This window comes from Mirounga leonina, unplaced genomic scaffold (assembly GCF_011800145.1).
Source record: "Mirounga leonina isolate KUSES-001 unplaced genomic scaffold, KU_Mleo_1.0 Mir_154, whole genome shotgun sequence".
NCBI lineage: Eukaryota > Metazoa > Chordata > Mammalia > Carnivora > Phocidae > Mirounga > Mirounga leonina.
Genome location: NW_023270389.1, coordinates 33,010,209 through 33,023,387, shown reverse-complemented (window position 1 = coordinate 33,023,387; position 13,179 = coordinate 33,010,209). Strand labels below are relative to the sequence as shown.

At 40.0% G+C, this 13,179-nt stretch overlaps 1 protein-coding gene across 3 annotated transcripts in view; it reads right to left on the bottom strand.

Annotated features, from left to right (window-relative positions):
- CR2 (complement C3d receptor 2) overlaps positions 1-13,179 on the bottom strand; it is a 66,771-nt gene that overhangs the window by 21,898 nt on the left and 31,694 nt on the right. The window contains exons 1-8 of one of the 3 annotated variants that reach the window (XM_035010429.1): positions 12,640-12,858; positions 5,256-5,435; positions 3,808-3,907; positions 3,315-3,400; positions 2,344-2,742; positions 1,165-1,341; positions 980-1,082; positions 238-323 (exon numbers count right to left, since the gene is read on the bottom strand). In XM_035010429.1, the coding sequence (XP_034866320.1) occupies positions 238-323; positions 980-1,082; positions 1,165-1,341; positions 2,344-2,742; positions 3,315-3,400; positions 3,808-3,907; positions 5,256-5,435; positions 12,640-12,697 (1,189 nt within the window). In that variant the 5' untranslated portion in view covers positions 12,698-12,858. Of the gene's footprint in view, positions 1-237; positions 324-979; positions 1,083-1,164; positions 1,342-2,343; positions 2,743-3,314; positions 3,401-3,807; positions 3,908-5,255; positions 5,436-12,639; positions 12,859-13,179 lie in introns of those variants that run through there. The other 2 variants (XM_035010427.1, XM_035010428.1) reach the window with 2 other exon arrangements.

Sequence of the window (13,179 nt, the reverse complement as noted above, 5' to 3'; positions counted from 1 at the left end):
CAGTGCTACTCAGTTTCAGTAGGGAGAATGTTGAGAGCATTTATTTTTATATATATAGAATACTTGATACAATATGTAGTCAATTCAATGAATTGAGTTTTGGTCTGCATCCTAGATCATACAGAAGACTGGCATACATATATTCAAAGCACACATATGAATAAGATGTTATGCATGGGAATACACCCAATATTAGGGCAGAAGATCTATATTTGATTATTTTTGTTTTCTACTCACGTTCACAGACAGGAAACGTATTATTCCAGAGTACTCTCATTCCTTCTGAGACACACTGACTAGAAGATTGGCCATTTAATCGGTACCTTAAATAATAAGGGGGAGCAAATCATCACCAGAACAAGTCAATTTTCAGCTGCATGGAATTAATCACTTCTCTCAAGGATGTGGTATTAACGGCCTCTATTGTTTTTTTAAATCATTTCTGGCTTAAGGAAAAAGTCCAAGATTGTGAATCAGCTCAGCTATGTGATGACTTCAGACCAGGTGAAAAGACAGAGAAAAAAAAATCCTAATGATCATATTCTCTTTTTTGAATTCGCCCTTTCCTCTTTGGCATCCAAATGTCAAAATTCTCTTGACCATTTAGAAAGAAAAAACCCCCTAGTTCCTACTGAAGAAAACATCAAAGACCTTGTTACCTAAGATCACCCCAAAGAACCCCTCTTACCGAAACCCCATTGTTCTTCATAATAGGAGCCTTAATTTCTGACCCCAAATTTTGCTTTTTCACCTGATGAAAAGACAATTCCTAGCTCTCTCTGGCCATGCACAATACATAGAGTTGGAGAAAAATCATAGGGTTTGCTTAATATTAGAATTATTAGTCATACAAGGTAAAGAAAATAAGAGAAAAAAAATCATAAAGAGAAAAAAATTTTTCTATATTTAGAAATCATTTTTTGCACTGCTTAGCTATGGGTCATAGGTCTCAATTCAGGCCCTCTCCCCTCACACTCACCCCTTATCACAAACAAATGAAACCACTGCCCCAAGCTGGAGATTAGGAGGAGCCACCACACGGCCATTGAGAAGTTGGTTTGGAATGGCATCGCATGATTTTGCTAGGAAAAAAGAGACAAGGCTGGCACATGAAGAGTCAGGAAACAGTTGAGTTTCCTTAAGATGGAATAAAGCTTTAGGCACCTTCACATTCAGGGGCTGCATGACTCCAGGTTCCCAAGGATGTACACTGTATAGGGTTAGTTCCAATGAGGGTGTAGCCAGGGTCACAGCTGTAGGACACTTCCTGTCCAGTTGGAAAGAATTGCTTATCCAAGATGTTATAACTACCATGGTTGATATGTAGAGGTGGTAGACACCCTGAGAAAAGAACAGGACCAAAGGCCTTTTATTTCTGAAATAAGAACTTTCTCTTCTGCAACTGAAGCCAACTTGGGGTTGGCAGGGGTGGGATGAAGGTGGTATGTCAACACTCCTAAGTGTAAGGCAGAGACTCCTTTGGCTGGGGTGGAGGTGGAGTGGGACTAACAGGCATTACTTTTTAGATATGATGAACCATGAAACTATGTGCTTTCCCTATCTTGATCTATGCTGGGAAACGTTACACCTGCTCATCATTTTCCATTTCACTTAACTAAAAAGTCTTGGATATTCTCTAATATTGTAGCCAAGGGAACCTATCTATTGTAATAGATTTTTACCATCAAAATGTACCTCTTTCTTCCTGCTATCCCCAAACCAGGTTGATAACATTCCTGAGCCTTGTGGGCCTCCCAGTGTTGCTAGGTTTTTAGTAAGTTAGACATTTCTTAATAAGAGTAGGGGAGAAAGGGAGAATGGGGAAGTGACCCAGTCTTAATTCTAGCCTTATTCCATAAAGGCCACATTTTTCAGTAAGAGAATGTATAATGTCTACAGTATTTTTAATCAAATTCTGACATCAGCCAATTTCCTCCATTGGCATTGCCAATAGGATTGGGAGTTTATTTTATCCTCATTTAAATAAAATTGAATCATAGATATGTTTTGGAGAAAAATCTCTCATCATTGGCTCTTTCTTTTCTTTCTTTCTTTCTTTCTTTCTTTCTTTCTTTCTTTCTTTCTTTCTTTCCTTCTTCTTTTTTTGAAATGTCTTCTAATTTGCCCTACATTAATGCAGATCCTGTATTGACCTAGAATATAGTAAATTTCCTACTTCTTAAAAATTTAGATATTACTTTCAAAGTTTACTTTAAAATTCTTTAACCAGCATACCCAACTACCTATGCTATCTTTCCCTTCCTCTTCTCATAAGTACCATATATCTATTTCTCTAAAGGTTTCATTTTGTTTCTAGATCACCAAAGTTTCAACACAACTCACCCTTAAAGCACTTTGGCAGTGGAGGATTCCATTTGCTGTTTAGTTGGCACCATGCTATGTTGCTGCCTTTCATGGTAAAGCCAGGTTTACACCTAAACATCACAGTATCATTTAAAGAAAATGAATGTCCAAATCCAGATTCCATAATTCCATTTTCAACTTCTGGAATTGGGCATTTGACTGGAGGAATACACTGAGGGGGAGGGCCACTCCAGATGCCAACTCGATTGTCTTTGCTGGTGCAATATATTGACTTCTCACCCAGGAGGTCAAACAGCTTTTTTCCATTTGATCCAATGTGGCACTTATAAGTTACCACCATTCCATAGAAAAAGTCCTCTCTACTGCTGCTGTAAAAGTCCCCATTGGAGATGGCTGGCGGTGGCTCACAAGGAATAGCTTTTGAGAGGTAGGTGGGAAAAAAGAGAAGGCATTTAAAGGTTATACCTTCTGGGAATTTTGTCTTCACTCTTGCAAACCAAACTTCAACTCAGCCAATAATCAACCCGGGTTGTTGAAATTCTGTATCCTCATCTCAAAGATGATTCTAAACAGGAAGTATCAAGGTAGAACGATTCATGGAACTGGCCTGATGAAAGGTCAAGAAACTATGATCTGGTCAACATTCCTCCCACCCTCCACACCAAAGTACAGATAAACTGTTATGGGAAACACCTAGGATGGCCAACATTTTGCATAGAATAAAGATGGCAGTGTGTAATCTCATAGCATATTTTAGATTTAAGCACTTATTCACTATGAAATAACTTATCATCAAAGAACAGTAATCAAAGGAAAGTGTGGTGGGATTGGGAGATACAGTAGAAGAGAAACTACAGCTCTGTGCCAGAACTACCCAAACCAAGTGTAATGCTCCTGGGTGTTCATTTTGATGTGTAAATGCCCAGTTTCCCTCTAGAAGGGGACAAGAGGAATTACATAAGGTGCAATGAAGGAATCATTTTACTCACATTCACACAAAGGCATGTCCTTATCCCAGGTTACAATATTGTCTGAGATAATACATGTAGCAGATGAATCACCAATTAGTCGATATCTAAAGACAAAGAGATGAGTGATCATCTCCCAGCTAGATGGACATTTTAGGAAAGCTTAGTTTTTTTTCTACTGAAAGAATGGCAAAGGATAGAATATCATGTATGGCAAGTAATGGTGATCAACTAAGGACTCATACAAAAAATTCAACAATCTGAAACCAAATTTCTGGTCAGGAATGTTGGAGATTTAAAATCAGAAGAAGAATAGCCCAAATTTCTTTCTCTTCTAGTGGATAATCTTGAAGAGTTTTCTCTGGATCAAATCAGGGTGGTAATTCTCTTTTTGCTTATCTATTTTTAAGGGTAGGTGGAAATTACTTGGATATCTTTTGAAGAACTAATGGTTTCTGGTTGAAACCACTGTTCTAATACCCATGTATTCTGGAGATGTCTCCTGCCAACTCACCCTTGATCACAAGAATATGTAATTGTTGACCCAAGCACGACACCCATGGGTATGAGGACAGAGCCATGGAGGAGTTCTCCAGGACTCATACATGATTTACCTATAATGGAGAACAAAACAAAACAGAATTTGGGACTGGGATTTGGGGGATGTTCTGTATTTTATATTAAATACCAACCTGACTGGACTTGCCAACTAGCCTACTTACACTTACTCAAAGACATTTTTGACATTTACAAAACTTCTTCTATCTTCCAAAGGATCAGTCAACTTCAGAACACTATTTGTTTAAAGCATACACTCTATATTTCTGAGCATAGATGCAAACATTATCAGTGGTCAATCATAATTTATAATCTCTATTTCCCCTTTTTATATTCTGTCAGTTGATGGCATCATTTACCAAGTCTGTGGCTTAAAAAAACCTCATAGTCATCACTTCCTTTCTGTAACTCATCTTCTACCCACTGCTCTTCATTCAACTGGTAACCAAATTTTAGTGACTAGATTCCAGAAATCTCTCTCCAGACCAACTATTTAGTCATTGTTGTAATCTCTGACTGGATCATTGAATAACAAAATTTACCTTTCTAACTTTGGTCTCAATTGGTCTAGTACATCTTCTATACCACCGCACACATTATCTTTCAGAAGCACAAATGTGGCCATGCCCCGTCCTGAATTTAAAAACTTACAGTGACTTGCCATTGTTTATTGGGAAAAAAAAAAATGCATGGCCCACCACAATTAAGGTTCAGGCCATTTAATCAACTGCTATTCCCCACCATGTACCTTATACTCCAGCCACATTGAATTATTATTTTTTTAATAATTATTTAAGACTTCTTGTTCTTTTGTACCTCTATGCTTTTGAATATGCTCTCTCCTCTGCCCATAATGCTCAGATTTCCCTAGTTCTCCAAGACAGCATTTGTTACTTACTTCCCTATGGTCTCATAGAACTTTATCTCTATAAATAAAAGAAATTACAGCAGATTACAGCATTTATTTAAAATCCAGTCTTCACAGCTAGTATAGGAGCTCCTTAAAGGCAGAGACTAGCTAATTTTTATGTGAATCCCCATCCCTATCATCTAGCCTAATGTTTCACACCTAGTGGTTACTGAAAAATATTTCTTGAATTGAATGGGATAAGAATGAAGTGACACCAGTGTATACTTTGTATACTAACTTTTAATCTCACTCTAACACAGTGTAGAGACCATAGAACAAAGTTAGGAGCTTACAGGATAAACAGGGCTGGCCAGCTGTGATGACTTAACCCCCATACCCAATGTTCTTAGGAACAAAAGAAACATGGAGAACCCAGGAGCCCCCTTAATTTAAGATGATTTACTAATTTGCTGGTCTTTTATCTTGAAAATAATAGGTTAGCTCACAGAGATACCCTGATAGATCCAAAGATGCCTCTTTTACAGATTACTCACGTTTACAGAATTGCTGAGCATCTGACCACTTGGAGGTCTTTAGGCAGGTGATAAAGAATGACCTCTTGATGTACCCAGGAAGGCATTCATATTCCCAAGATGTCCCAACAGCAAACTCAGACTGATCACTCTTAATTTTAGGCTTAGCAAAAGGATACCTTGGCAGGAACTTACACTGACCTAGAGATAAAGACCACAGGAATATCAAAACTAGGAGAGGCTAAAACTTCTACTCTGCTTCTGTTTTGTCACCAATTACCCTGACAACTTTGATCTTTAGAAAGTAAACCTAAAATGAGGCAATGTTTTCCGGGACAAAGAACAGATCTTGCAGTATGGGTGCATATACAGAGATAGAAGTTCAGAAGTTCAAAGACTTTTCGGGATAGACTTAGAGGAAGAGCTGGAGAAAGTGATTTTTTATAAAATTCCATAAAGACCCTGGAGTTGTTCCATCTTCTTACAGGCTCATTACAAAAAACTAAAACCTTATAAATAAAAACCTTCCTGGGATAGCACAGGGAACTAAAGTACACTAGAGACCCCTAAGCGCAGCACATGTATGATCCTCTAAAGTTGTTTTAATGAATTCACATTACTCTGTTAATCATTAAACCTTTTGGTAAGAGCAAGATGAAAATATGTTCATTATTCTTCATTATTTTATTCCATTAATCTAGTAGAATCATCTGCCCCCTAAGAGAGCATAGTAAATACTTCTGATGGGTACTAGATAAAAGGAACTAGTCATTTTGAGACAGTTCCTTGTGATTAATAATATTATTATCACTATTAATGAAACAAATATTATCCTTGGAGATGTGTAAAAAACTGTAACACCCATATACTTGAGGATGTACCTGGAAAAGTCATTTTTTTCTGGGGAAAGGGAGCTTTGAATATCAAATTCATAAATCTCTTTCTTTTTCAAACAAGTCTGAGACAGGTACAGGTGAAAGTCAAAGAATAAACATGAACTAAATGAACAACTGCAAACAGAGCTCCCAAGGTTGCAGCCAGTCTCAGCCTTCCTGTAGCCTGACACTTCTGTTGGAGAAGTCATAGACAGGACCTAAGAATAGCCATCACTGTTAGGACCCAGATGTCACTGAAGGTGTTCTTCTATTTCTCTCCTCAACTCCTTTGGTTTTCTTCATTAACCCCGCAAACGTCTCCAAGTGCATCCCTGTACAAAATAGCAGGACTATAGGGAAAGTAAAGGTTTGACCTCAAAGAAGACCAACTTCACGATCCTGGCATTACTTGTGCCAGTTCAGCCTAGTCAAGTGATTTAATCTATAATTGCATAATGTGAATGAGGACAATACCAAATAATTCTCCACAAGCAGGAAGACCAAGTTAAATTTGTAATGATGAGTAGCAATGACATGGACTAAGATGGAACTGAGATCTAAAAGCAGCCAGAGCAGAAGGGTACTTTATAATGTTATCTTCTGAGGTGAAAGGAGATAAGAATCATATTTTCTGGATGAGAAATAATGGGAAAATCTGATCCCCAATAAGACTTGAGACTCTCTCTTTTGGAGGACAATAGTTCTTATTTGTAATGAATTGCCAAAAATCCAGGTCACAAGAAGAATTTCCATCAGTTGTGTTCTCTTCCATATCAGAGAAAAGTAGGTTAGTTCATGAGCCATTAAGAAATAAAACTTTTCTTAAGGGTCACTGCACTCTCTTCACATCATTCTACAATCAAAAGGAAAAATCAGAGTAGATTATGACTGGGTCTAAAATAGAAGACAGTGGTAAGACACTAACATATGCATTCTTCAAACCATGTTAAAAACTGATGAGGCAAAGCAGTTTCTGGAGAACTGGGATACTTTTAACTCTACTTGGGGTCCAAGAGGCTTTACCTGGAATGGCTTAGAAATCCATTTGAAATGAATGAAGAATATATAAGATAATAAAAATAAAACTGAAAGTTAGGTCAGAAAGCAGATATGAGGAAAAATTATTATTGAGAATGAGAATTATTATAATCAAATGCCTTAACACTGGGTTTCCTGGCTATTTGATAATTTTTGAATGACAGTTATGCATATTAACCAAGGTACTGTCCCAAACAGGGGAGATATACTGTGAACATTAAAAATAAGTTTCCCACCCCCATGGAATTTATATTCCTATAGAGGGAGACAGACAGAGAGATAAATACCAATAAATAAATGGTAGGTAAAGGAAATAAACAGAATGATGTGTGAAAATGTAATGCACCAGGAGGAGGAAGGGACAGAGAGACATACGACTTCAGCTATGATGGTTGTGGAAGGCCTGTGAAGAGGAGACAATTGAGTTGTGACTGGAGAACAGCCAGTCAGGTGAAACACTGAGTAAAAGCATTTTAGGCAGAAGCCTAACAGCAGGGGTGGGTTTGCTATGCTTTAGGGATAGACAGAAAGCAAGTGTGGCTGGAATGTAGTGATCATACCAATCTAGTGGTAGGAAATCAAGTTAGAAAGGTACAAGGAGGGATCATATTAGACTTCTTAGGCCACAGTAAGAAGCCTAGTGGAAGTCACCAGAGTGTTAAAGTGGGAGAGTCACATGGCCTGATTTACCTTTTAAAGGGAATAGTCTGGCAAGTGAGTGAAGAATGGGCTGGATTTTGTTTTTAGAAGCAGGAAGTACAAGTCTGGAGGCTATTATAGTAGTTCAGACAAAAAAAAAAATGAAGCTTGGACCAAAGCAAGACAGTGAGAAGTGGATGAGTTTGGAATATATTTCAGAAGTAGAATTTAAAACAAAAACTTTTTGTTGTATTGTGTGTGGGGGTAAGGAAAAGGCAGGATTTAGTAACGTCTTCTAGGCTACTTATAGTGACTTGAGCTACTTGATTGATGGTAATATCATGTCCTAAAGATGGGAAAGCACCAGTGTGTGTGTGTGTGTGTGTGTGTGTGTGTGTGTGTGTGTCAGGGCATATACAGAATTGGTTCCATGTTAGAGTTGGTATATTTAATACACTTATTGGGCCCCCACATGGAGATGCAGGAGGGTGGTGGGATGTACAAACTTTCCACTCAGGAGGGAGTTCAAGACTACAGATAATAAATGAGTCATCAACATATAAACAGTATTTAAAACCATGAGATTGGATAAGATCTCTTAGGAAGAAGGTATAGAGAAAACTAGAGGAGGGCCAGGGCTGAGCCCCAAGACCTAATAATATTTAGAGATAGGGCAAAAGAGACCAAGAGTAATTAAAGAAATACAGAAAAAAAAACAAACAAACAGGTAAGTGTGGAAGTCAGGAAACAGGAAACCCTGTTTTGGAAGATGAGAATGAAAATGGTTTCAAGAGAAAAGTAGTAGTCAGCTTTTGCTGAAAGACTGAGAAGATAAGGAGAGAAAAATGACCATTGGATTTGCCAGCATGAAAGTCAGTAGTAACCTTGCTGAGAGTAGCTTTAGGAGAATGTGGGGGAGAGAAGCCCGTCTGGGGTGGGTTAAGGAGATAAAGAAATGTGAGCAAGTAGTGAATGAGAAGTTTGAGAAGAGGGATGAGAAGGAAGAGAAGAGGGTCATGAGAAATCCCCTGACTACCCCTAATAAAAGATACTCTAGGGCATATTTAACTGCTGGTAGGGATGATCCAACAGAGAGATACAAATGGGTGATATAAGACAGGATATCTGCAGAAGTAAAGTCTTTGTCCAGGCAAGACAGGATGGAATGAGACCATAATTCAGAAGGAGGAGTTGACTTTTGTTGGGAGAAAGGATATTTTTCTCCTTGTTACAGGAGTTCTTACTGAACTCCTCACTATGTGCTAGTGTGAGGGATTCATCAGGCAATAAGACAGATAAAGACCTTGCTCTCGTGAACTTGTATTTCAATAAGAGAACCAACAACAAAGTAAAACAATAAACAAGAAGGTGTCATATGATGATAGGAGCTCTGTGGAAAATAGACCACAGTTGTGTGATAGAGTGTGACCGGGGTTCAGACTACTTCCGATGAGTCAGAGAAGGGTGGCCAGAGGAGGTGAGACCTGAATGTTGAGGAGACAGGCGAGAGATGATATGTAGGAAGGGCACTTCAACAGATGGAACCCCAAGTCTAAACAAACGTGACTGTGTTCAAGGAACAGAAAGAAGGCAGTGTGGCTGGAGCAGAGGGAGTGAGGGAGGAGAACAGAGAATTTCAGAGAGAGACAGAGACCTATAGTCAAGGTTAAAGAGCATGGATTTTGTTCCAATGTGATGGGAAGCCATTGGCAGGTTTTAAGCAGGGGAGAGAAAAGATCTGATCTCAGATGAAGGTAGATGACTGGTAAATAAGGGAATTCCTATTTAATGATTTTGTTTCCTTAGTGTAGGATGAAGTGATGCTATCAGTCTAGGCAAGAGTGAAATGTAAGAGTGTAGGAAATTAGAATCAGTTTATGCAAATAAACAAAAGGAGAAAAGTGGGAAAGCACTCTGAGAATTTGCTTTCCATATGACTTTGCTCATAGCAGTGTACCCTATAGACACTTGCTTCAGAATCTTCCAGAGTACTTGTTAAACTCAGCTTCCTGGGCCACACCCCAAGGCAGTGAATCTCTGAAGAATGAGATGGAACCCAGGAACCTGCATTTTAAAAGGCACCTCAATTCCTCAAAAAGTTAAAAATAGAACCACCATATAATCCAGCAATTCCACCTCTGGGAATATATTGAAAGGAAATGAAAACACTAACTCAAAAAGAGATTTGTACCCCATGTTCATTGCAGCATTATTCACAAGACATGGAAACCTAAAGGTCCATCAATGGATGAATGGATGGAGAAGTTGTGGTATGTATACATACAATAGAATATTATTCAGCCATTAAAAATGACAAAGTCCCACCATTTGTGACAACATGTATGGACCTTGAAGGCACTACGATAAGTGAAATAAGTTACACAGAGAAAGACAAATACTGTACGATCTCACTGATATGCGGGATCTAAAAACAAACAACAAGCAAACAAACCAAACCCAGAAAACCACACCAAATTCATAAAGAAAGAGATCAGTTTGTGACTACCAGAGGTAAGTGGTGGGAGGCAAATTGTAGGAAGGTGATCAAAAGGTAAAAAGTTCTAGTTATAAGATAAATAAGTACTAGGATAGAAGGTTCACCATGGTGACTATGGCAAATACTCCTGTATGATATGCAGGAAAGTTAAGAGACTAGATCCAAAGTATTCTTATCACAAGGAGAATTTTTTCTTTTCTTTTTATTGCATCTAAATGAGATGATGCATGTTAACTAAACCTATTGTGGTAATCATTTCACATTATATGTAAATGAAACCATCATGGGTATACACCTTAAACTTATACAGCAATATATGTCAATTGTTTCTCAATAAAACTGGAAAAACTAAATACATTTGGTAAAAGGTATTTCAAGAGTTTGTTAAGCATCCTCCAAGTCAGGAACTAGCCAAGTCAAGGGATGGTTTAGAGAGGGTATATAGTAGAAGCAAAAGTCAGGAGGAGTGTGGGGGCAAAGCATGAGCAAAGGACTATGGGGGATAGTCAGGCAAGAAGATGAACAGTGCATTCATGATTGGAAATAGTGGGGAATCAGGGAGGGTGCATGTTTAGATGGGATCCAACTACAAAAACTTGAAAGGCCAAAGACATTAGATTTTTTTTTTTTTTTTTTAATCCCACAGGCAGTAGGAAGCAAAGGAGTGGAGTAATGAAAAGTGTATTTTAAAATTTTGGTTTTCACCATTGGCAAGTTAAAGGCTAGTATCAAGAGTGACCTTTAAGAGAGGAGGTTGTGACACAGGTAATCATAATGCTTACAATTAGAATATTGGTGTAAGAATGCTAAGACAAACGACAGAAGCACGTTACAGAGCAATTGACAGGTAGACCTTACGGTTCATGTGTCGGGAGTGAAGTGACCACAGGGTGGCTGCACGCTGGTACTGAGAGGGGATGAAGAATTGGCAGGGCTGATGAAGAACTTCGTTTTCAATTGATAATATCGCTCTAAAACTTAGAAATAGGAATGGAATGCTGATGAGAAGTCAGGTCTCCAACTGTGCCATGCCGACGGGAAAGTTGTGAACATGCACTTTTCCAAAGGAAGTTAATACGTAGGAGAGAGAAATAAAGATACTAGTCTGGGGAAATGTTCAACTGAGGGTCAGGAGAAATTGGGATGCCAGGAAGCAGACAAAGTAAGCTGGAATAGAACCAATGTATCTCTAAACTTTACAAGCAGGGGGGCGCCTGGGTGGCTCAGTCATTAAGCGTCTGCCTTCGGCTGAGGTCATGATCTCAGGGTCCTGGGATCGAGCCCCGCATTGGGCTCCCTGCTTGGCGGGAAGCCTGCTTCTCCCTCTCCCACTCCCCCTGCTTGTGTTCCCTCTCTTGCTGTGTCTCTCTCTGTCAAATAAATAAATAAAATCTTAAAAAAAAATAAAAAATAAATAAAATTAACAAGCTGGGATCATTATACTTAAACGCTGGCTCCACAAAAATGGGTCTATATAGTAGTCTTATGACTGATATTTAGTAGTCACAAGTAACACCCCAACTTTCATTTGCCTAATTTCATCTCATATTCAAGGCAGCTCAGTAAGGTGGTAGTGCAGCTTACCACTAGCTTCATCTTACAGACGAAGAAACCAAGGGTCAGGGAGCTACAAGACTTGCCAAAAGTCACCCAGTTATTGAGGTCTGCAGATAGTAAACTTCTTAAATAGGAATTCATTGTATCCTGGAGATAATTAGAAAGTTAGATCCATGTTGTGGCCAAGAGACTCTAGTCTTAACAAACTGCTATACTTCTCTAAAATTAAGCCAATGGGGGGGGTGCGGGGGGCTGTTAATAAACGTTGAATGAGACCTTCTGGAGCCTTTACCATTAAAGGAGGTAAGTAACACGAAGACGACTGTAGTTTTAATTCACATACCAACTTTTTTTCTCAATGGCACCAGGTGTTTCTCATTTAGAATCTCTTTACCGGCATCACATCAAAGTTCAAAAACCATGAGAACCACGCCTCAGACCAGACATTATTCTTATTCGGGGAAGGCAGCGGGAGGTCTTTGCACACATCACGGGTAGGTTTTGGTTACTTGGCTAGCGTTAGCGCTGGCAGACCTCGGGCAGAGAGGGATGAGCATCTGCTGAGTCCCGGGAGCCGAGAGCCCAGACAGCGCAGAGCGAGTGGTCTCAGCCCCAGGAGGAGCGAGTGAGCACATTCAGGACCAGGAGATCGTGGGGGTCTCCCAAAGCCAGCGGGAGGCTGTCAAGCGTCCGGCACTGACCCAAACTTCTCGCTTATTCTCTCTGCTTTGCACCGCCGCACAGAAGCCATCACTGCCCCAGACGTGTCCCTACCTCGGTGCTCCCCCTCCCAGCTCACCGAGAACCCCTGGCGCGATGACAGCCAAGAAAACGCAGAGCAGGCCCGCAGAGCCCATGCCCCGGCGGCAGCCCCAGCGGCGGGATGCGTTGCGAGACACTCGAGCCTCCGGCAGCTCCGGGACAGGAAGGGCTGAAGCAGGACGCAGCTGAAAGCCAGGGCACAGGGGGCCCTTAAATAGCGTCTGGCACCACGTGCTAGCTTTGCGCGCACACCTGCCGGCTGCCCGGGCCGGACGCCAGCGCCGGTTAGATCGGCCCAGGCTCTGAGGCGCCGGTCCCGAGGGGGCGAGGGGGCCAGGGGCGGGGCGGAGCAACTGTGACCCGGTCTTTGGCTCTGGCTCTAGCCCTCAGCGCTGTGGCTTTCCAACTTTTTCTACCGCGCAACGTAGTGAATCCACTTTTGTCTCCCTGGAGAAACAAGTTTCACAAAATAGTACCCTTACTAATCTATAATGCCCTCTCCTATTCTATTCTATTCTATTCTATTCTATTCTATTCTATTCTATTCTATTCTATTCTATTCTATTCTATTCTATTC